The sequence below is a fragment of the Tinamus guttatus genome, unplaced genomic scaffold (genome assembly GCF_059628265.1).
Source record: "Tinamus guttatus ecotype Peru unplaced genomic scaffold, ASM5962826v1 Tinamus_guttatus_pri_ptg000301l, whole genome shotgun sequence".
NCBI lineage: Eukaryota > Metazoa > Chordata > Aves > Tinamiformes > Tinamidae > Tinamus > Tinamus guttatus.
This window is the reverse complement of record NW_028288835.1, coordinates 579,467-600,660: the sequence shown is the minus strand read 5'-3', so window position 1 is coordinate 600,660 and position 21,194 is coordinate 579,467. Positions and strand designations below refer to the sequence as shown.

Here is a 21,194-nt window from a genome sequence, read left to right as displayed (position 1 = left end):
CTCACCCCTGAAGTTCAATACTGGGGGTTAATATTGTGGGTTATCATTAAAAAGTCAGTATTCATACACTTGGGTACCAGTGGTAATAAACAGTGGTTTAACAGCCTCATTTAATTTTCAGAAGCATGTGAGAATTTCAAAGCACAAAAAACTTCTTGTGACTTAAAAGAATTATCAAGCATTACTTGAGCCATGGTGAGTTATACTGAATTATAATATTTTGATCTAGTGTATTTTTAAATTAAAAAAAAAGAACTATCTAGGCTTCTTTCTTTTCATATAAATTCAGGATAAAATTTAAGCTATGTGAGTTACTTCTACTCTTTCCTACTTGTCTGCAATAGGTGCAATTGTATGCAGGAGCTTAAATCACCTGGTACATAGTAACCAGATTACATGTCTAAATTGGTAGTGCGCTTGGAGTGTAAATCTCATTGATTTCTGTTAAGATTTAGGTTACTGTGTGTCCAAACTTCTGAAACTGAGGTACAAATTCCTTTGCCCTTGAAAATACTTTACCCTACGTCTTTTTGAGAAGAGGATTTAGGTTCATATGTCATTTAGAAGACATTTTTTCACCTTGTATATTTTTAAATTAGGACCTCTATCACCCAGCAATTTCTGAGCAAGCATATCCCTTTGGGGATAACAAGCCACACACATCAGGAGGGAACCTGGCTGCAGGCAGTTGCTGGAGTTTTGCCTAAATATTGGAAGGTACATTTATTCTCACTGCAAGAAAGCAAATGGTAATTTTTTCAAGAGGTAATAACCAGACATGTCAGCTAAACAGAAAGGGACATTATACAGCAAAATCTAGTACAGTGGAGAAATCTGTAAGAAGATAGAGGCATAAATATTTAAACACGTTGCGTTCCCTCAAGGACTTTTTAAAATACAAAAAGTATTCTTTCAGAGACTCTACACACTCCGGAAACAAATAATCAAGGGCTGCTGTAAAGACAGCAAATGCCTTAACTAAAAAATGGTGTACAAAACGGCTCACTTCCAATGAACATTTAGTTTTGCAAAGGCAAAAGGATCTCAGTGGTTTAGATTAAATTTGTGGTATTTACATCTTTATTAAAAAAAAAAAACCCAAGTGATTAGTCATACCTCCGTCTCTGTACTCTTTCTGGACAAAAACCAAACCTGCATTGGTTCTTTTTTACCCTTCATAGAGACTGGACCCCTGTACTGCAGGTGGAACTGAGGATCTGAATTTTCCGGAGTCATAAGACACCTGAAATAGAAAGAGAAAACATGTAAATGTATTTATTACGCATGCATGCACTGTACAAAATATTAAACATACAGCAGATGCACACCATAATGCACTCTGCCATCCTATTTCATAAGAACTCCTCTATTTAAGCAATGTGCTGATGAGGTCCTGTCACTGTCACCTCTAAGGACACTTTGACATTTTAAAAGAAACCACTTTGTCAGTGTAATGTCAAAGTCAATAAATCACTCACCTGTAAGTGAACTCAGAGACATTGATCTTTCCCTTTTCTCCAGTAGTTTCTGTTCTGCTTGTTAGATTGACAGTATTTCCAAAGAGACAGTAACGTGGCATCCTTTGGCCTATGACACCCGTGACTACCTCGCCAGTGTGGATTCCTATCGTTATCTTTGGAGAGAAAAATAAAGGTTGAATAATCAAAAATCAACATAACTAATTTGATTTTTCTGCCTAAATACAGGTATTATGGAACTTTTATCCAGTATTTTAATTAAAGTGCACCAGTCCTGCTTCTTCAAAGACTTTGGTTTGTATTTTTCTGTTATGTTCTTTTTTATGTGGTGTCACAGCCCTGACTCTCACATGAAACAACAACTCTCATATGTTTATTCCCCTGACATGCACTATGACACGCTGCTATTGCATATTCAGAAAGAAAAAAAAGTGGAAAGAGTAGCAAGCTCTGCAGGCCTGTATTTAATGAGTGCTGAGAAGGTGCAGAAATGAGTGGTGTAGGTCAAGAAAAAGGCATCACGGTATTTTGCTCATGAAAGCTCAGTGCATCCATCGTTTGTATGCATCTAAGATGGATAGGATCAAGACAGGGGTTTTGGGAAGTTCATTCTTGCAGTGCATCACAATTACTGCAAAGCTCACTGGCAGTGCTAGGAAGATCAATGTCATTCATGTATACAGAGATATGCACCATATATGTTACTTATTTTGTCCTCAGTGTCTTCCAAGGAGGACAGGTTAATGCAGGCTCCCTGATTCTGCATTAATTCCACAATATCTTCATAAAATACCACAGTGAATGTACTTCCACTGAGGTACATCGCTGCCACTACTCATCACCGTAAATTCTTATGGAGCTGTTTTTTTTTAATAAAGTATTTTCACATGCTGACTTGAGGACTAAAATGCCAAGGAGGGAATATTATTGTTCTGTTTACTGAAATGAAGGAGACTCAACTAATAAACAGTATTTGATGCACAGGGGGATTTTTTGCAGAAATGATTAGAAAACAAACATGTGTGATGTGGTCCAAGTTTAGTCCTTTAAAAGGTTAGGTGCAATAATAAGCTCTTAAGGTCTGGAAGACTGCGTGTGACTTTTCATATTATTTCTACAGATCTGCCTAAATCTAGCCAGAAGAAAGCTTGCACAGACTGGGACTTTAGCATTACCATATTTCAAAGCACCCTCATTGTAGCAAAGAATGAGTTCTTCGTTCAAACTCACACATTTACTAACCTGTACAGGTTCACCATCTACTTGAACCTGGCCTGCTATTTCCATCATATCCAATGCCAGGTGGCAGATAGATCGTGCGTGATGAATGCAAGGCTCTGGTAGGCCACTCACTGTCATATACTTGTCCCCAACTGTTTCCACCTATCAAGACACACATTTTTTTCCATTATTTTATTAACGTGTGCTTCAGAGTGCTAGAATGGGTGTACTGCTACCTTCAAGACTGCTGGCCCTTTCAAATAGTTTCCCTTCATTTCAAGCACCCAATTCCCCCATCTCAGTTCATTACTGAAAAGAATTCAATGTTTACCAAGAACATAACCAATTAAAATGACTAAGACTAACTGAACTCTTTCGGGGTCTTTCAGTTTCTGTAGATACTAAGCTCTATTTTTTGTCTTGTTAACTCACATGCTTAATTCACTTGGTTCAGGATATGAACCTGATTCCTAGTAAAAGCTAGGAATCAATTTTACACCCAGAAACACACATGCATATTCATGTACATACATACGGGATACAGCTTTAGCTTTGCTATCAGACATATTTGCAAGTACTCTTCATTCCTAGTGAAGGAATGAAATTCACATTGGAATAAGTGACTAATAACTTATAATCTACAACCAAGAGAGTATATGGCTGAAAAACCTAAAGCCCAAGATGAGCAGAACTACAAAAAGCTTCCAATGGGATTTAGAACCTGCTAAATGTGCATATACATTTATGTATCCCTCTAGTAGGGGCCTGCGTGGAGTCCTGGTTGAGAACCAAGCCCTTTATGTTTCCTCACACATTTAGAGATAAACAATATAGTCATTTTAGACATATATCAGGTAACATAGTGCAAACATTTCCTATCTCATAGCACAAAAAATTAAGAACAGAGCTTTCAAGGTATCAATCATTGTAGGATTTGTGATTAAAAAAAGGATGTTATTCCTGGCTCTGAAAATGAACTGAAGTTCTATAACACTTTAGATTTTACAATTTTAGAATATCCTTCTCCTTAAAAAGAAAATGCTGATCAACATGTTATGTTGGTAAAACATTACTCCCAACATTAATGTAGGCTTTTATCATCAAAGTCTGGGAATGTAGTAAGATTTTCTGGGTTTTTTTTTTTTTTTTTTTGAGCACAAAGCTCAATGGGTGGAATACATTGAAATCCTAGGAAATTATTGAAAAGTCACAGATTAAATTATTTGAAAATCTTCTGGTTACCTTATAAACAAATGGATTCCTCCGTGAATCGGTGAGAATATCAAACCTTGTGTAGAGGTCATTGAGGAGGTTGACAATCTTCATGGCCCCCTCGCCGGAGGCGTGCTTGCTGCAGAAGGTGTTGAACCCAACGATGCCGCTGAACAGAATGGTCACGTTGTCGTAGCGCTTCGCCGGAACCGGCCGCTTGTGCCTCAGCTCATTCGCCACTGATGGTGGTAGAACAGAGTACAGCAATCTAGATATTAAGGAAGAAAAAGGGGATAAGCAAAGTGAAAAGCAAGTGGAGAAAGGTCTTTACATGAAAAATTTTAAATATTGTGTTAATAACTGCTATAGGGTTTATAGTATACTAGCATCATTCAAGAGTTAGTGGCATAAAAGTGGTTCTACTGAAGTATTTGCTATTTGGGAAACAAGAAATGAGCTACATCAGGATGTCTAAAATCCATGACATTTCAAAGATATTAATACACCTAACTTACCAACTAAATAAACATATACTATTAATTCTTTTGACACGAGCCATTAATAGTGCCTCACACTGGTTTTGCTTTAGCATTTCTGTCACATCCTCAATTAATGGTTTTGCTCATAGAACCATAAAAGCTGCTAAAAAAGAACTTGAAGAGAGCGCACAGTTCTCCACCTCTGACCCACTCCCGAATTGCTAAATGTTTCTTCTTCTGTTGAGAATGTTACTCTTGGGGTTTAATGCTTTTTTTCCCATTACATTACCAGCCATTAATACTTGCAAATGAAATGCTAATCACGCACGCGGAGCTGCGCCCTACTCCCCGATGGATTCTGACAGCTCTTTATCTGCAGCCTTACGGCAGGTTTTCCCTTCTTCTACATCCGAATAGTCGAGATGAAGATCTCCAAACGCTTCACAAGTTCTGAGCAGCGTGTGGGTGGCCTCCTGCACAAGCTCTGCTGTGTTGCCTTATTTATTTTTTATTTTTTTTAATAAGTTCACTACTGCATCAGTTATAAACATTGAATACTTTTGTCATATAATACCTGCCAAATAGCTTAAAATTTCTGAAGATAAATTGGCTTTATAGGGTAAGTCAACAGGAATAGAAAGAATTTTTAGGCTTCTTTGCTCTCCAAATTCCTCATCTATTCCTTTGAAGTCTTGAAACATTACAGCAGTTTTCATTATTCCACTTAAAATTAAAAAAAAAAATAGGTTTAATAGCAAACAAATGTTAATTTTACTACTAAGCAAGCATAAGTCACAAGAAATCTTGCAATTACAAAAATGGGAACTGTTTTAAACATGAAAGTTGACCATCAAAATCCATGCTCATCACAAATGTTTATTTAAGGGCTCACCAATAGGACTTGTTCTGAGCTCTATTTTTAGATAATTAATTAACAACTAATTCATCATATGCATTATGCCAAGATCTGCTTTTACAGAAAACTGTAAAATACATTTTCATGGGGAGCTATAAAATCACATTCACAGCACTGGTCTATGGCAAAACTTATACTACTTTTGCAGGTTATAAAATTACACTAAACTCTGACTATTCTTTCTGCTGTTTTCACACTTTAAAAAAAATCCATAAAATTACACGTGATTTTTTCATCAGTTCACCTCCTCCTGTCCAGCTCCCTTCAGTCTGTCTTTGGGAGCTGAAGGGCCCAGTGCAAATTATAAAACAATTTCAGCAGCATCATCACTTGTACGTTAGTCCTGGCTACTGACCTTGAAAACAATGTTTTTCTGTTTTGTTAACTTGTGCTGATACTGCTCCGGAAAGAAAGAGTAAGTAGTCTGTAGGTGGTTTACAAAACACTGCCAAATACTAACATTCACACAATCATTACATTAATCTGGATACAGAAATGGCATATAAGCAAAAACGTTGAAAAACTACTGCTTTTGGACATTTGTGAAACAAAAAAATGATTCTCAGTTCACTTCCCTTCATAGTTCCCTTCCTTCATAAGGAAGGAGTCATCAAAACACCTGTGCATGTAACAGACTGCAGATGCCATCTGACAATCTAGCTTAAAAACAACACTATAAGGAAAGAAAAAAGGCCTTTCTTGACTCTAAAATTATTGGCCCTGAATATGTTGTACAGTTTTTCCAGAATTTTTCTTTTTTTTTGGAGGAAAACTTATCTATAAATAATTCAAATAATTGCTTCTTACGTGTCTGTCTTTTTCTTCTCATCCTCCAGTGCCCGTAACGTGTGCTGCAGCCTGTCAGTGAGGATCTCGAGCTCTTGAGTCAGCTTATACTCCTCTCGGAACTGCTCTCCCAAAAGCACCAGGTCGCGGGTGGCATCGTGCAGTGGAATGTCACTCAGGTACAACCCTCTTCGGGTTAGATCGTCCAGGTTCATCACACTGCAACGTGGAGCAACCTATTACAGCATGTACAGAGCCTGGCTACCACTGAACTTACCTAACGTTGAAAATTCGGATCAACAGCAGAAGCTGGGCCTAACTATTAAAAGATGATGCTTCTAATCATCGGAAATGTTGTACAACAAATCAAAATATGAAATATTTTATTTGGGTTCATCTGTGCCAATACATGGCTCTTGATTTGCACGTTTGAATATAGAATTCTCACTGTTTTTATGAATTTTATAAACTCATGAGACACACAGTCCTCAGTATTCAAATGAAAGCAAGATGATGTTAAGGCACTCCCTCCCATTTCTTTCTTCTTCCAATCTCTATTGCTTTTTACATAGAAGATTAATATATTGTGACTGTGTAATCCAGTGTGTTAGTTCAACACGCTGTTAGTTAAAAAATGCCCTCAATTCAATGCCCATTTCAGCCCCTTCTTTGTAAGTATCTCTACACCGTTACATTGAAACTACTGCAAAAATAACATAATAGGGAACTGCATTGAGTGATAACCTTAGCAGCATTAGATTAAGAGACAAGAGGCAAATTTGTTAAAAATCACTGAATCTTGAGGAACTCTCATTCTTAAAAACTGACCCAGAGCAGCCCAAAGTTTAATTATTAAATAATTACATGTAAGCTTTGAGCTGCTCTGGCTCAATTTTTAAGAACTATTTAAACATTAGAAATATTTAAACATTAGAACTTGACTAAATATTAAATAATTGCATATAGTCAAGTTCTAATGTTTAAATATTTCTCCTGCTTTTAGTATAAATCCATCAAAGTTGCTTGGATCGGTGCTTGAGACAAATAACTCTGCCTTCCTATCCTTGTAAGCTCCTTCCTATCCTTACCTGCACTAATGGGCAATCACAGTAGTGGCTGCAAAACTGAAGCAATATTAGAGAACTCTCATAGCTCAAAGTACCTTGGTGAACAAAGGAAAAGGATGGAGTCTGCTTCTGGCAAGTATATCATTTGACCTTTCAGGCGCAGGCAGCTGATTTCTGTGCCAGTCAGTTCATCTTCACACTCGAGCTTTTCTACATCCAAGAGCCCTTCCTGGTCATGAAAAAGGCACAGTCACTATATAAGACCAATGGTATGTATATTACTCCTCAGGTCACGTATGCAAATGCCTTCACCATAAAGGCAGTCAGAATGTTGGGACAGAGTTATAAAGCACAGTCTACATTAAAAAAGCAATTAATTTTCATTTCACCACCTATTTTATTGTGACTTGCTACCCCAGGCGGTATCATATCTTTCTTTACCTTCATTTTCACTATTTCCTGTTTTCTTCTGTGTTATTTCCTCACACTTGTTTGACAATAGGATTGCCTGTTCTGTCACGTTCTAGCTGTGCTGGGGAATATCTCTAAAGGAATCTTGTTGGTCTCTCTCAGGTACAGTTTTCTATAAATAGGTGCATTTACACAGTAGGTACTGTTCTACACGCTGCACTGGTTTATACTGCCTGCCTCCTCTTTTGCTCTCTCTAGAAAAACAAGGACACAAAAATGCCCCAGAATGTACAGGCCCAAGCGATGACACATTTCGCATTTGTCTCCCGTGTCGCTGTGGAGGATAATAAAGTGCAATTACCCTTCTATGCTTATATGATGACACAGAAGAGGGTGGCCCTTTACGGAGACGACATGAGAAGCGTCACCACTTCTCCATTCCTACCAAGTGTACCACTCCACAGCTCCACATGCATTCACATCCCTTACATTTTGGGGCTCAAGACCCAAAAGGGACTCAACTTACTCCTGCACAAAGTATTTCCTCTGAAGAGTTCTGACTTATCAGCACCTACTCTTCTCTCTCCAAAGCCCAGTGATAGAAAAGCTAATGAATACTGCCTAGTTACCTTGGTCCTCAGGACAAAGACGGTATTGATATGCGAGAGGATCCCATGGAAGCTAATGTCAATATGAGGCCGAACCAAGGAGAAAACTGACAACAGGCTGCAATTCCCGGGCTGCAGCTAAAACGTAAGCAACAATAAAACATTAAGATAGTTGGTTTACATATAATAAAAATAAACAGAATACCTAAATTCAATTTTCTTAGATGACAATAGCAAACAGAAGAGAATATATACTTTACAAATTTACCCATTAAAGCACAAGGTTTTTTAAATTAAAGCTTTCACAACAGAAGTACACTGACTTCAAAGTGCAATTCTAATTTTCAATATGATATTATAGAATTGCATTGAACTGTTTCACATGGTTAGCTGTCAAATAGTTCCAACTTTACAGTGAAAAGAATAAAAATGTTTGTTAGGACTTTCTTCCCAAACCTGCCTCTCAACAACAAGCCATGTTCTTTTGCGCATCATCTCTGATAATAAGGATTCTGTGGTCATTACTGAAAACTTATAATTATAGCTGTTCAGTGAATGCCACTGGAAAAATTCTTGAAGAGCTACATATAAAGCTCTTCTTTCAAATCCTTCTTCAAAGGCCAGAAAGAAAATGTATAGCAAATAAATAAATAATAAATAAAATTACATTTTAAAGAGGAGAGTGCATGAACTGTCCTCAGTCAGAAACATGGCATGGACATGTATCACTCATCTTAGCTAGCACTGACACTTGTGATGCACAGGCCAAAAGAGCACACATCCTCTCTGTTATGCTGCAACTGACAGTTATACAATGCTGAAAAGCCTCCAAATATTTGTTATTGTCAAGTAAAGTATATATAGACTAAGTATCTGCTGCGAAAGTGAACAAGTACTATGTGCAAGTCCATCTCCTGACTCCCAAACCAAGCTGCAAAATGTGTCTTATCCACAGTCTAGAGTCACCTGCCGCTTTTATAGCGAATATGTCTTGGAGTGGACAAGTCCCAGAAGACCCAAGCATCACCTCAGCTGTGTGGGTGATCACGTATTGTCTGCTCAAGATTATTCCTTGGTCACTTTATGGTCACATTAGGGATGTATTTATAGGGAAAAGGACTGACAAGTTTTCATAATCCTTTTTCAAAAAAAAAGCAGCACTATATAGCAAATACGATACAGTTACATAAGAATGTTATTTACATAGAGAATTCTAGAACTATTTAATTAATTTTCAAAATAAACCTGCTTACCACCTAGCACAAGAACCCTTTAGGACTACTCATGTATGAGAATCCTCTAACCTGTGGAAGGACTCTGTATATAGCATTACCACACTGCGTGACCACCAGATCTCTGTCGAATATTATGTGGAAAGGAAACGCCTTGCAGAAAGTATAGGGACTGATGCGAGATTCTTGGGTGCCATTTTCTTCAAATCTGTCTAGGTCTTCATAGTAGTCCTCCTCTTTAGACTCTTTCTCTTCAATTAAAAATTGAATGTGGTCACACTCCTCATTTCTCTGTTGAATAACCTAGAAAAACCGAGGGAAAAAGATCAAAGACTGCAATCCCTGCTACTCAGTAATAATTGGAATGTTATGAAAACAGAAGTACACTAGAGCTTAAATTAAAAATGACATTTGCATCTCAAAAATTTCTAGCAAGTATTTCTGATTTTAAAACATCTTTATAATTCCAGTGGAATAATTATGCCTTTGATTAGCCACAGTTGCTCTTTGCAAAAAAAGCGTATTGAAGATGAGTCAAATATGACCCAGAAAGCACGAGATGTGTATCCTAGAACCAAGTGCTCCGGCTCCAGCTACGCTTGTTTTCACTAGCACGCACCAGACATGGGGACTCCCTCCCCTGCTTCCCCCCTTGGAACAAACCTGCGGCAGGTCTTGAATCGTGCACAACACCCGAATCCTCATTCTGATGAGGCCGTACGCAAGGTCACAGCACAAAGAGCGAGCAGCACAGACAAGGGGCTGGGCATTTCACAGACAGCCAGGGAAGGAGACACAGCAGGAATTTCGACCTGCATCCTTACCAAGACCAGGTCCAGGAGTTACAATTAAAAGCAATTATAATAAACTTCCAGCTGCATTCCATAGCAAGTGAAATCACAGCAAAACCACAATCATCTGCATCGCCATATCTCAAATAAATGTTTTGGATATAGCATTTCACTTCAGCATTTCAATCAAAGATATTCAAAATAAAGAAAAAAAAAAGAATAGGGATCATTTTGTTTGCAAAGAGGGTCATGTATTGCAGTATAAGTAAAGCAAATACCTAATAGAATAACATAATTTACCTTAAGAGGCCGAATTCACCTCTTCTCAAGCCTAATTAGATTTAATGACTGGAACAGAACAATTCTATTTATACAGTATTGTTTAAGGGCAATTTTCTGGAACATGTTTCGCCTGATTTTATTTTCACAGAGGTTGATACTAAAGTCACTGAAGCAAAAAAATACCTAACAACAACAAAAACCACAGCAAAAACAAACAAAAATCCAGAAAACAAACCACCCCCCAACTTTTAAGTGTCCAAGGCATCCGACTGCCTTTTACACATAGCATAACCACACGTGTTAACAGCCGCAACATGAAACCAGAGGCAGGTAGCTGCATACCAACACTAACTCGTCTGCTAAAACCTTCAGCTTATTAAGTATTTCCCCTCTGGGACTGTCAGTCAAACGAGCTGATGGGCTGGGGAAACTTGATACCTCTATTTCTTCCCATTTAAACGTAGCTGTGTAGAAGAACAATAATTTATTGCAAAACGATGCTTGATGTGGGGAAGTAGCCCTCCTTGATCTCCTCTTCAAGTCCTCCTTTAAGGGAAGGGCAGAGGCTTTCTGGAAAGCCATCTGGAGCAGAAGCCCAATTCAGGGGCTCTGCACCATGTGCTTGATTCTCTAGCGGATTAGCTAAGTAACATGAAGAAAGACTGACATAAAGCTGCCAGACATGTAGGTACCTAAAGCTAGGCATGCAAACCAGCTCAAATATTAATGATGATGGAGAGCACTTTCCTTAAAAATGTAGTGGTAATTACTTGGCAGTGTGTGGCAAAAGGGAGTGGGAAGTTTTGAGTAGTAAGAGGTAACTCGGGAGGAACATGCGGCAATCATTCAATGAAAACAAATTATGTGGGTTTGTCTACGAAAATGGAGCGTAATAAATGTGAATGCAAGGCTTAAAAGGCCTCCATGTCTTCCTCTTCTTTAGGTCATTATCCTTGCAACTATGAGAGACTGTGGCCACAGTGAGGACCCATAGAATGTAGCTTCTCTCATTCATTTGCACAAACCCAAGCGTCATTATTATTATTATTACTACCACTACTATTGTGGCCAAGGACAGCTTAGATTATACACAGTAGCTTTTTCCAAATTCTACACAGTTATCACTAGAACTGAGCTATGCTTCCACATGATTTCCAGAGTCTTCCATCTCATTTCAAAGAGTCACTTTTGCCAGAACTGGAAAAAATACATACAAGGGTGAAAACTTTTTACTCAATCTTGCCAATCTTCCTTTGGCAAAGCAGTCCTAAAATTCCTTTTTACAAATCCAGTACGTTTTAAGGAAATGTCCAAATCAGTAGCACATCACTTCCCAGCAGTGTGACTGGTAAAACCTAAAGGCTCTGCTAGCACCCCGCTACTATTACTGCACCTGTACTCACACGTTTGCCTGGTACCACGCTGCAACCTTCACCACATCCCATTTTTGTTAGAAATCAATGATGCTCCAACAAGCAAAACTCAAATGTTGGTCAAAAAGAAAAAAAACAACCCAGAACTGTCACATGCTTCAAGAAACGTCTAGCTAGCGCCGAGACGTGACCTTTCCGAGGCACCGCGAGCTTGCGCGGTGTTGCAGTCAGTCTGTTACATGACATCCTTTTTTCCTAGACGAAAAATGTGCCAGTAACAGCACAAAGCTGTAAGGCTCCCGTGTCAAACGAATTTCATTTGCAACGCTATTTTTGACTAGACTCCAGGGCATCTATAAATGCTTGTTATATTGATGTATCACATTAGTGCAGCAAACGTACAACAGGCCAAACACACGGAAATGTGTCAGATGTACAGGAGAGCCACTGAGCCAGCTGCACGCTTCTGGTAAACACAATACGCTGTCGATACAGCACATTTACTAAATTTGGTTCAGGTCAGCCATGCCAAGACCCTTATTAATAGCATCTATAATCATATCTTTCTTCAGGCTAAAAGAGCTACTGATTCATCCTTAAATAACTCGCTTCTGGCTATGTAATTTCATGATGTCTTTCCTGTTCACATTTTTCATGCACAGCTAATAACCCACCTTACCCTACCGAGGAGGCTTGCAGCCTCCTCTTTTCTGAGGTATCTGAGATATAGATGAAAATCCATCTTGAAAAATTTGAGATATCTTGCTATCCTTAAAAATAAAAAGCCATCCTAAAAGTGCAGTGAGGTATTTCTCTTCCATAGGATAATGCGAGTTTTCTGCAAATACCATTCTCAGATAGTGTTGTTCAATTATATAGATATCCACAGGGCCTAAATTCTAGTCATTTTCCTCATGTTCCTTGAGCTTTTAAATTGTGAGCCAATTTAAAAACAACACTTCTGGCCATTATCATAACATTAAATTCTACTTCCATCATTGTAAATACAAGTTCAACCTAATTAGCCAGATACTAAGTTGGCATAAACACTTTCAAGATTTTATCCAAACTGGTTTGGAGTCAAAATAACTTGCACAGATCTTGACAAATGCAAGTACAGTGACAGCAGTGACCAAGGCAGGAAGCACACCTAATTCTTCTGCCTCCCTCTGTGGTTTTAGCTCATGACTGTCATCAGCTCACCATGCTGAACAGTATATATAGTATAGTCCATAGTATATATAATTACCATAGTAGCTGCAGTTAGAAAATGAAGAGAAATCACTCTTCTGTTTTCAAAAAGAACATACAATATCTAAGCGGTTACCTGCCTGTGTTTCCCATAGGATGCATCTTCAGAGCACTCCCTTGGTCAGCCAAGTGAAAAGCCATCACAATATTCCAGCAAGGGACAATGCAGGCAGCGTCCGGTTCAGAGAGCATTTCAAAATGACTTACTAGTTTATTTGATGAACCTCACTCAGGAATTAAATCAAGCAGTATCATTATGTGCCTACATGCGGCAAGCAAAATGAACATATGCCATCTATTAATTTTCCCTGATGTACCTGCAACATGAGACGATGCTACACATTGGTATACTAACATATAAATGCCCGGAAAGGGACAGGATATCTTTGCACAGGGCTTATTCCCTCACTTTGTGAATACAAAATCAGCCATTTAAAGCTCAACACAGGACAATTTTTTTGACCTCTCTAATCAAAACGGACTGTTTAATGCCACTCGACAAGTTCAGAGCTGTCCCAAGGTGGTCCTTAGCCACAGGGCGGCTCAGGCTTCGCTGCGGAGATGGAATGTCCTTAGCTTTGCACACCGATGGCTGACGCTGCAGGGCTGCTTCCCGGCGGCGCCTGGGCCAAGGCACAGCCCCTCTCACTGCACTGCTCCTCCGGGCCTGGAGCTGGCGAGTTTCCGACTGCTCTGGAGCCACAATTCCAGGCTGATTCTGCTCGCTGCTTGCTTTATCTGCACACACAGCTCTCGCGTCAATGTCTGCCTCACACCACTTGCCCTGCATGGTGACCGACTGCCTAAGGAGTTTGTAAGTCATCTCTTCAGCTAGTCACATTCTGGCTTTGTTTTCTCATTGCCATTAGTAATTACAAAAAGCAGAAATTACTACCTTGCCAAAGATTTCCTCTTGCTCTCTTTTGAGATATTGTAAAATCTTTTTGATATTGTAAACAATCTTCCCCGCTTGTCTAAAAGACAGATTTTTATGGCTTGCTGTCAGATAACAAGAGGATTTCAGAAGTGTGTTTTCCCAACCGAGTTCTTTGTTTTATTTTGCTTTTTTTATTTTTATGTATTTTTTTATGTTACACTCTCTCCACCGTCCTTTCCCGTTTGTAGCGTTGACAGTGTCTCCGTGCTGAGCTCCCCGCGCGGCTGCAGTGCCAGGGGGATGAGCAGGACGGCACGGCCAGGAGGCTGCAAACAGACCACGTCACGGCTGGAAAGCAGCTGCGTCTGCAGAGACAGGAGCAACTGCTAGCACAGCCTGAAAAATGGTATGTTCCTGCCCCTATGTAGCTAAAATGGACTAAAATAGCAGGGAAGAGGGGGCAAATTGGATTTGGACTAATTACCTGATTAATTTTGACCTAGGCTTTCCTGAACTATTTAACTGAAACTGAGAATCCAGGTTCATAACAAATTGCCAACACATCTTAGAAACAAATTCAGATTTTTTTCATCCCTTCAGTATATACAAACCCTGGGTCTAAAAAGAAAAAGCACATTTCCCAAAGGTCACTGTTCTGGAACAAGAACATCCTGCCGTATTTCACAAGAACATGTACATAATGGTTTCTGGGAGAAAATACTTTTGTTTTTTTCCTTTCTTCTATTTAGCTGTTTCTCCACCCAAAGAAACAATATGAACCAAAACAAGAACTATATTATTTTTCTTGGTATTTGTTTTTGTCATATGATGATGAGATTCCTTAGGTTCTCTTTTCACCTGAGAGGGCAAACATTACTAATGTTTGCAAATTCTACTGTTGTAGGATCTCTCAAAAACAAAGTAACTAGGATGGTGGTCCAAATAAACCATGAAAGCAAAATCTAATCACTTAACGAAATAAAAGCTTTACTATTGTAAAAGATGGATTTAGCTCATCTACCACCTTCACAAAGACACCTTAAGGCAAAATTTGGTAAAAACACTCAGAAAAATGAAAAGACTTAGAAGCAATCTGTTCTCAAGCAAACTTATGGAAGCATTTGTTCTAATAAACAGCTGGAGAAGAAGAGTGGGTAATAAAGTAATTAAACATCACATTGCACATACTCACTTTAACTAATATAAAGAGAACTACAGAGAGATTTTAGTAAAATGGTCCCATGTAACGTAATGGTAAAATCAAAGATAAACTTCTTGAATAAGCAGACCTGCGAGAACATCTGGGAATCTCAGCATTCTTCTTGCAAGTAGGAAGGCAACTCCCACAACGGCACCAGAAACAAGACTCTGATCAGTTCCTAAAACAACCCTTCCTCAAGAAAACGCTACCTACGGTCCATAACAAACTTCACAGAAGAAGAGGCAATAGCTGCAGAAACCTAGGAGATGAAAAGCAAACCCGTTTTTTTCTATGCTTTGGCATTTCAAACAATGCATTAATAGCAGTGTGAAACATGCAAACACTCATTTGCTAAATTATGGACCCAGGGATTGAGATGAAAGCAAGCTGGCTGCTTTTTTTTTCCTGTTCTCGTTTTTCTTAACAGTATAAAATTAGCCACATACCACAACGGCAGACTTGACCATTTTGCTGAGGTTTTAAAATGTTCACTCTGCAGACATTAATGATTAATAATTGACCTTCAGTGTAATGAAGGGCGACTTTCATTGTCTATGTGGATAAGCTGCAAAGTTTGGCACTCTCACCTTACAGAAACAGAGTAGCTTTTTATTCTCAGCACACTGAACACTGCAGTTATTTAGGTACTATGGAGCAAAGTATGGATTTAATGTCATCATATGTGTCAAAGGTTAGGCTTTATTAGCCAGCAGAGATGAGAAAAAGTTCAGGGTTGAAGGCACATGACTTTCTGATGGTGGTAAGGAAACAATATTCCATTAACACACACATTTGCAGGGTAACTGGCTCAATAAAATAGACACAACATGCACTTTCTACAGTTTAGAAGCACTATCAGTTTTTACGGGTATTTATGCTTTTGGCTCAGACTGAAAGAACAGCCCTCTTACAATGGGCTAGACTGATACTGTTAAATTTCTGTTTAATTACAGTCCAACAGTAAGATATCCAGAAAACCCTACTAAAGGTAAATTAAAAGTAATTTTATAATCAATATCTAAACCTCTTTGGAGCATTTATTGTTTGTGAAAAGTACTAGATGAATATTAGCACTGTCCAATACAATCTTCTCAACAAAATAACAGACTATGGTGACTATTTGGCCAAAGTATGCTTTGATAAATGCTTTGAGCCACCCCCATTTCTTGCCTTCCCCACAGATCGCTTCTACCTTTGCAGTAGAAATGTAAGATGACTAGAGAATACTTAAGAGAAAAAAAAAAGCTTGCTCCAGCTGCTTAGACTCCTCTCTACTTGATGAAACGTATTTGACATTACTTGCAAAATTTCTAACACTATACTTTGATATTGCTCTATGCATTCATATTACCTTTTTTCCTCCAGACCCAAGGCTCACAATGCCTTGGATCATGCTCTGATTTTACATATGCAGAGCCTGTTACAGTGATCAATTAAGTCTTTGTTGCTCCATGTAGACACAAACCAGAGGCCTCATCTGAGTTTCTCAACTGACTTAGCACACATGGCTCTGTGTAAACTGCAACTCAGAACACACAGTAGACAGTAAGAAAATATGTCAAACTTGAAAGGAAGTAGACAAAAAAGTGCTCTAATGGCTCAGTACTTAATTCTCAGTACTTAAGTACATGTCTTCTCTTTCTTTGAAGGAAAGGGTAACCTAAACTGTTCTTGATGGGCCCTATTTGCAAATTAGTGCTGGCCTTCTAAGTACATGGCTGACCTGCCTCTAAAACAAACCAAGTGATGGTGGCTCTTCCTGCACCAATACTTTTCATTTTTTTACATCAGCCTGTTTTTTTTACAGCAAGCATTGATCATGACTCACGTGAAGGTTGGAGATTAAAGCACAGGACTGTTAAGGAAAGTGAGATGCCATGGTCTGCGGTTGATACAGGAATTCGTTCAAATCCTGACAGCTAGAGCCCCGTAGAAGGAACAAAGGATACAGCAGCAATGGTAACGATCGTCTGCCACGTTTGTTTTGCTTGAGCTTATCCTAATGATGTAAACTGCCTACGTGTAAGTGCCTTCCTACCTTCATATCTATTTCTGTGCCATGGATCTGTTGAGCTACTGTTTTGATGATTCCAATGACGATATCCTGAAGGCCTTCTCTTTCTGAGTAGTAGTGCAGAATGAGTCCTTTCCCCTTCTCTGCATCGGTGCACCTAAAGGAAGGGGCTCGCATACCCGGGTAGATGGTAGCAAGGTGGTCATGCAGAGCATCCAGGTTCTGGAATAAGAAGGTAAAAGCATGATTATAAGGCATTCACATATCAGTTTTAAAGAAAGTAAGTGCAAGTCATGTCTACTCTGGTTAACCCCTTTCTCACACTGGACACATTGTGCATTAACTGCATTATTTCTAGAACTGTCTTAATAGCAGCCCTCTGAGGCAGCTTGCCATGTTCTGCCTGCTGTACGGATGTCTGAACACTGCATGGCATCCAAAGCAGCACCTAAACAGTTCCTTGAGAGCGTAAAAGCTCAGACTTGACTATGCTGCACTTCAAAACACTCAGATGATTAAAGATCTCAGACCTCATTTGTGTTTCTCAATCCAGTTCAGCATTCATTTTCCTCCCTTCATAATTCTAGTCCTTATAGTCTCATTTTCCTAAGTAATTTTAAGTGTGCATTACAAATAATCATGTCTTCATAGCCACATTTTTTCCCGTATTCTGAAAGAAACAGCAGGCTAGTTCTGACACCACAAACAGCCAACACAAGTTTTTAAGGCCTAGTAAAGTTACAAATTCTAAAGTAAAGATTTGATTAAAGGCCGGGCTCAAATGCATACTTTCTTTAACATAAGATTAAAAAAATAAAATAACACATAGAACATATCAACATACCACAGCTGCAAAAAAAAAAAAAAAAAAAAAAAAAAAAAAAAGTTTCAGAAAAGGTTGTTCAGGAAATTGAAAAAAGACTTTCATTTTTCCACCTAATGTCCTAGACATTTACTTAACTCTACATTTTGGCAAAACAAATTACTACCTGGACATGAAAACTAAACAAGAAATTGACAGGCAGAATTTATGAAGAGATTAAAGAGATAGTGAGATCAAAATGACACTCTAACTCTAACTTAGATTATGAAGTAATTATCCTGGCTCCATGTTTCTGTTTATGGAACAATGTTTTAAGACAGAAAGCAGAATCGGGTTTGTTGAACAATGTTGCAGCCCAAGTAACCAGTTACCTGTATTGTTAAACGAATGCAACTCCTCCGTATCTTAAGTCCAAATATTACTACACATTTTAAATGCTGCCCCTCACCTCCAAAGTCATTGTTAGCACCAAGTTTTGTGTATTGTTTTATGCCAGCCCATGGAGTAATGAAATGAAAACATTTTCAATGTGCTGGCTGGGTCACTCTCCAACTTGCACAAGTATCTGATGATTATCAGGGTTGGGAAGTGGGCTGAACTTATTTCCTGTGAGCTGTGAGGTGTTCCAGCAGCTGCCTTTTCTCTTGGGATGCCTCCAGAGGAAATGAGGCTCTTAGAAATGAATTCCGTAGGATGCACTCAGCCTGGAACATCCTCCTCTATTTTTTTTTTTTTAGTTTGTTTCAAATTCATGTTTTTGTTGCTATATCAACACCTCTAAATTAAAACTTGAAGGAAGAGTCTGGACCTCATTTTGTCCCAGCTGCTAGGGGGCATTGAAGGGGGAAAAAACGAAGTACAATGATTGCAGACAAATTGTGGGAATCTTGGTAGGATTCAAGACAATGAGATTGAAAGAGACTGCTCTGAAAGAGTGTGGATGAGGAAAAAACAACCAAGCAACAGCACCCACACAACACAAGAGCTGACAAGAGCTCCAAGACAGTGCCCCAAAATCTCCTTAATCAGGTGCAGAACTGCCATTTCAGTGTGTGCTCCTAAGAAACAGCTGGTATATGTTGACCTTTTGGAAAAAAGCTCATAGGGAGATACACAGAAAAGGCCAGGAATCTTCCAGCTACACAGCCAACAGCACCTGAAGAGTTTCAGAAGGAATTTGCTACAGGAGAAGGTCAATGTCAAGCACAAAACTTTTGTAAAATGGGCGTCCAAGTATGAAAACCTAACTCCAGTACACGTGTTGCTAAGGCAGTAGCTGCACTGTGCGAGAGCACCTTGCTACCCTACTAACCCATTACCGGGGGATCTCATGCCTATACAGCGAGAGAAGTAATTCTCACGACAGGCCCTTCAGCCCTGACTCTCCACTGCACACCCTGAGCTGGTGGAGCATGTCCTGGAGCCGCTTCCCAGCCCCAGGAGTGCTCTGTTCTTCCCTTGCACGCAGACCACGGGCTGAGCAAGGCGCTTGACTGGACCCAGGTGAGGACTCCCCGAGCAGTGGAGATGTGCGTGCAGATCCAGGAGCGACGAGCACTCCCAAGCCTTGCCCGAGGCTTCGGGAACTGTCATTGTCTTCTCTGACACCCGCTCTTATTCCTTGTTTTATTTGCTCCTTTCTAATTTGATACTGCAATTTCTAGAATAAAAGTATCTTTTTTTCTTTCTTTTTTTTTTCTCTTCTGGCTTGATCACCTTCTGCAGGCCAGAAGAGCAATCAGGTAACGCATCTGAAGCTCTCTCCTGAAATTCCTGGCTCCCAGACCACCCAGACACATGTCAGAGCTCGTGCTGGGATCAGAGACGTCACTTCCCGGGCTGAGCGCGGTGACCAGCTCCCTGGAGAGACACACAGGGATCCCGGAGCAGCAGTGAGCAAGGACCAGGGGCACTAGAACAGGCAGGATTAGCCCGTCTGCAAGCAACCAAGTTGTGACTGGCACCTGACATACACAGATGTGCCGGTCAGGCCTGCGCCGTACAGCATTTCTGGAAACTTTTCCAAAAGAGGAATTAACTTGCTTACATTTATTGCACTGCAATTACAATCATTTATATAGCCAAGTAAATGACTCCCTTAATGGGACTGTATTAACCACTACTCCAGTATTTGATTGATTCTCTTTCAATGGAAAGCTACTGAACACAACAAAAGCACACTTGGGATTTCTTAGAAGGTATTTCCTTTCACACTGCCTCTCTCTGGCATAGCGTCTTTTAATACAATTTGTGCTTTTTCCAGGCATGTGTTTTTCACAAAGAATATAAATATTAGTTTTGGTTGTGCTCTCTTTTCCTCCTCCTTGGAGCTTGGAGTACCTGTATTTCATCTACAGATAAACTAAATTCTCTCTGAGATACCAAGGGAAGTAGAATAGAAATGTCAGATTTATTTTCACAGGCTTTACAAAAAATGAAGCCCTCGATTATTTCATAAATCCTGGGCTCAGTACAGATTTCAAGATGCACCTTATACCTTTTGGAACTATCTTTATTATGTATTTTAAGATTCTTATGAAAGCTCAGCACAATAAACTCAATCTGTAAAAAAGTTTATTTTTAATAGGCATATAAATCAGTTTCCTGACCTAATCCGACTGCTGGAAGCTGCAACAACAATAAATCACAGATAATGTTGATTTTCCATCACAAGAACAAGCTAAAAAGTATACTTGTTGGCACAGCTGTTAGTACACTATTCCGGGCAGAATTCACAGGAGTTTGTACTAGCAAATGTCCTCTGCTAACACTGAAATTCAAACACAGCAACTTAAAATATTATCATTGCAAGAATGTAAAAATAAACTTCAGCAAAGAAAAAAATCTTACCTGCAAAAACTCTCTGACGTTCGAGCCCAACACACGTAAAATTGTATCATAACCAGATTCTTGACAAAACACAAAAAACATCTTCCCAAACATCTGAAGGATTTCCCCAGCATTTAGATCTAATTAAAATAGAAAAATAGATTCAGTACAAATACTGCAATTCGTATATTTTGCTCACTTTAGGCTCCTTTGCATGAATAAGAAAGACAGTGCCTAAACTCTATCTAACAGGTCAAGAATATGAGGAAAACAAGATTCAGGGTCAATGCATCAAATAATGAGCACTAAATGCATGAATTTCACGGGCATTTACCAATTAACA

At 39.1% G+C, this 21,194-nt stretch overlaps 1 protein-coding gene across 1 annotated transcript in view; it reads right to left on the bottom strand.

The window, feature by feature from the left end:
• Positions 1-781: 781 nt before the first annotated feature.
• The window catches only part of GUCY1B1 (guanylate cyclase 1 soluble subunit beta 1), a 37,012-nt gene continuing 16,599 nt past the window's right edge, over positions 782-21,194 (bottom strand). The window contains exons 4-13 of the mRNA XM_088528078.1: positions 20,873-20,991; positions 17,224-17,421; positions 9,483-9,713; positions 8,200-8,316; positions 7,255-7,388; positions 6,114-6,311; positions 3,942-4,179; positions 2,721-2,861; positions 1,479-1,633; positions 782-1,243 (exon numbers count right to left, since the gene is read on the bottom strand). Of these exons, the coding sequence (XP_088384204.1) occupies positions 1,111-1,243; positions 1,479-1,633; positions 2,721-2,861; positions 3,942-4,179; positions 6,114-6,311; positions 7,255-7,388; positions 8,200-8,316; positions 9,483-9,713; positions 17,224-17,421; positions 20,873-20,991 (1,664 nt within the window). The 3' untranslated portion in view covers positions 782-1,110. The remainder of the gene's footprint in view (positions 1,244-1,478; positions 1,634-2,720; positions 2,862-3,941; positions 4,180-6,113; positions 6,312-7,254; positions 7,389-8,199; positions 8,317-9,482; positions 9,714-17,223; positions 17,422-20,872; positions 20,992-21,194) is intronic.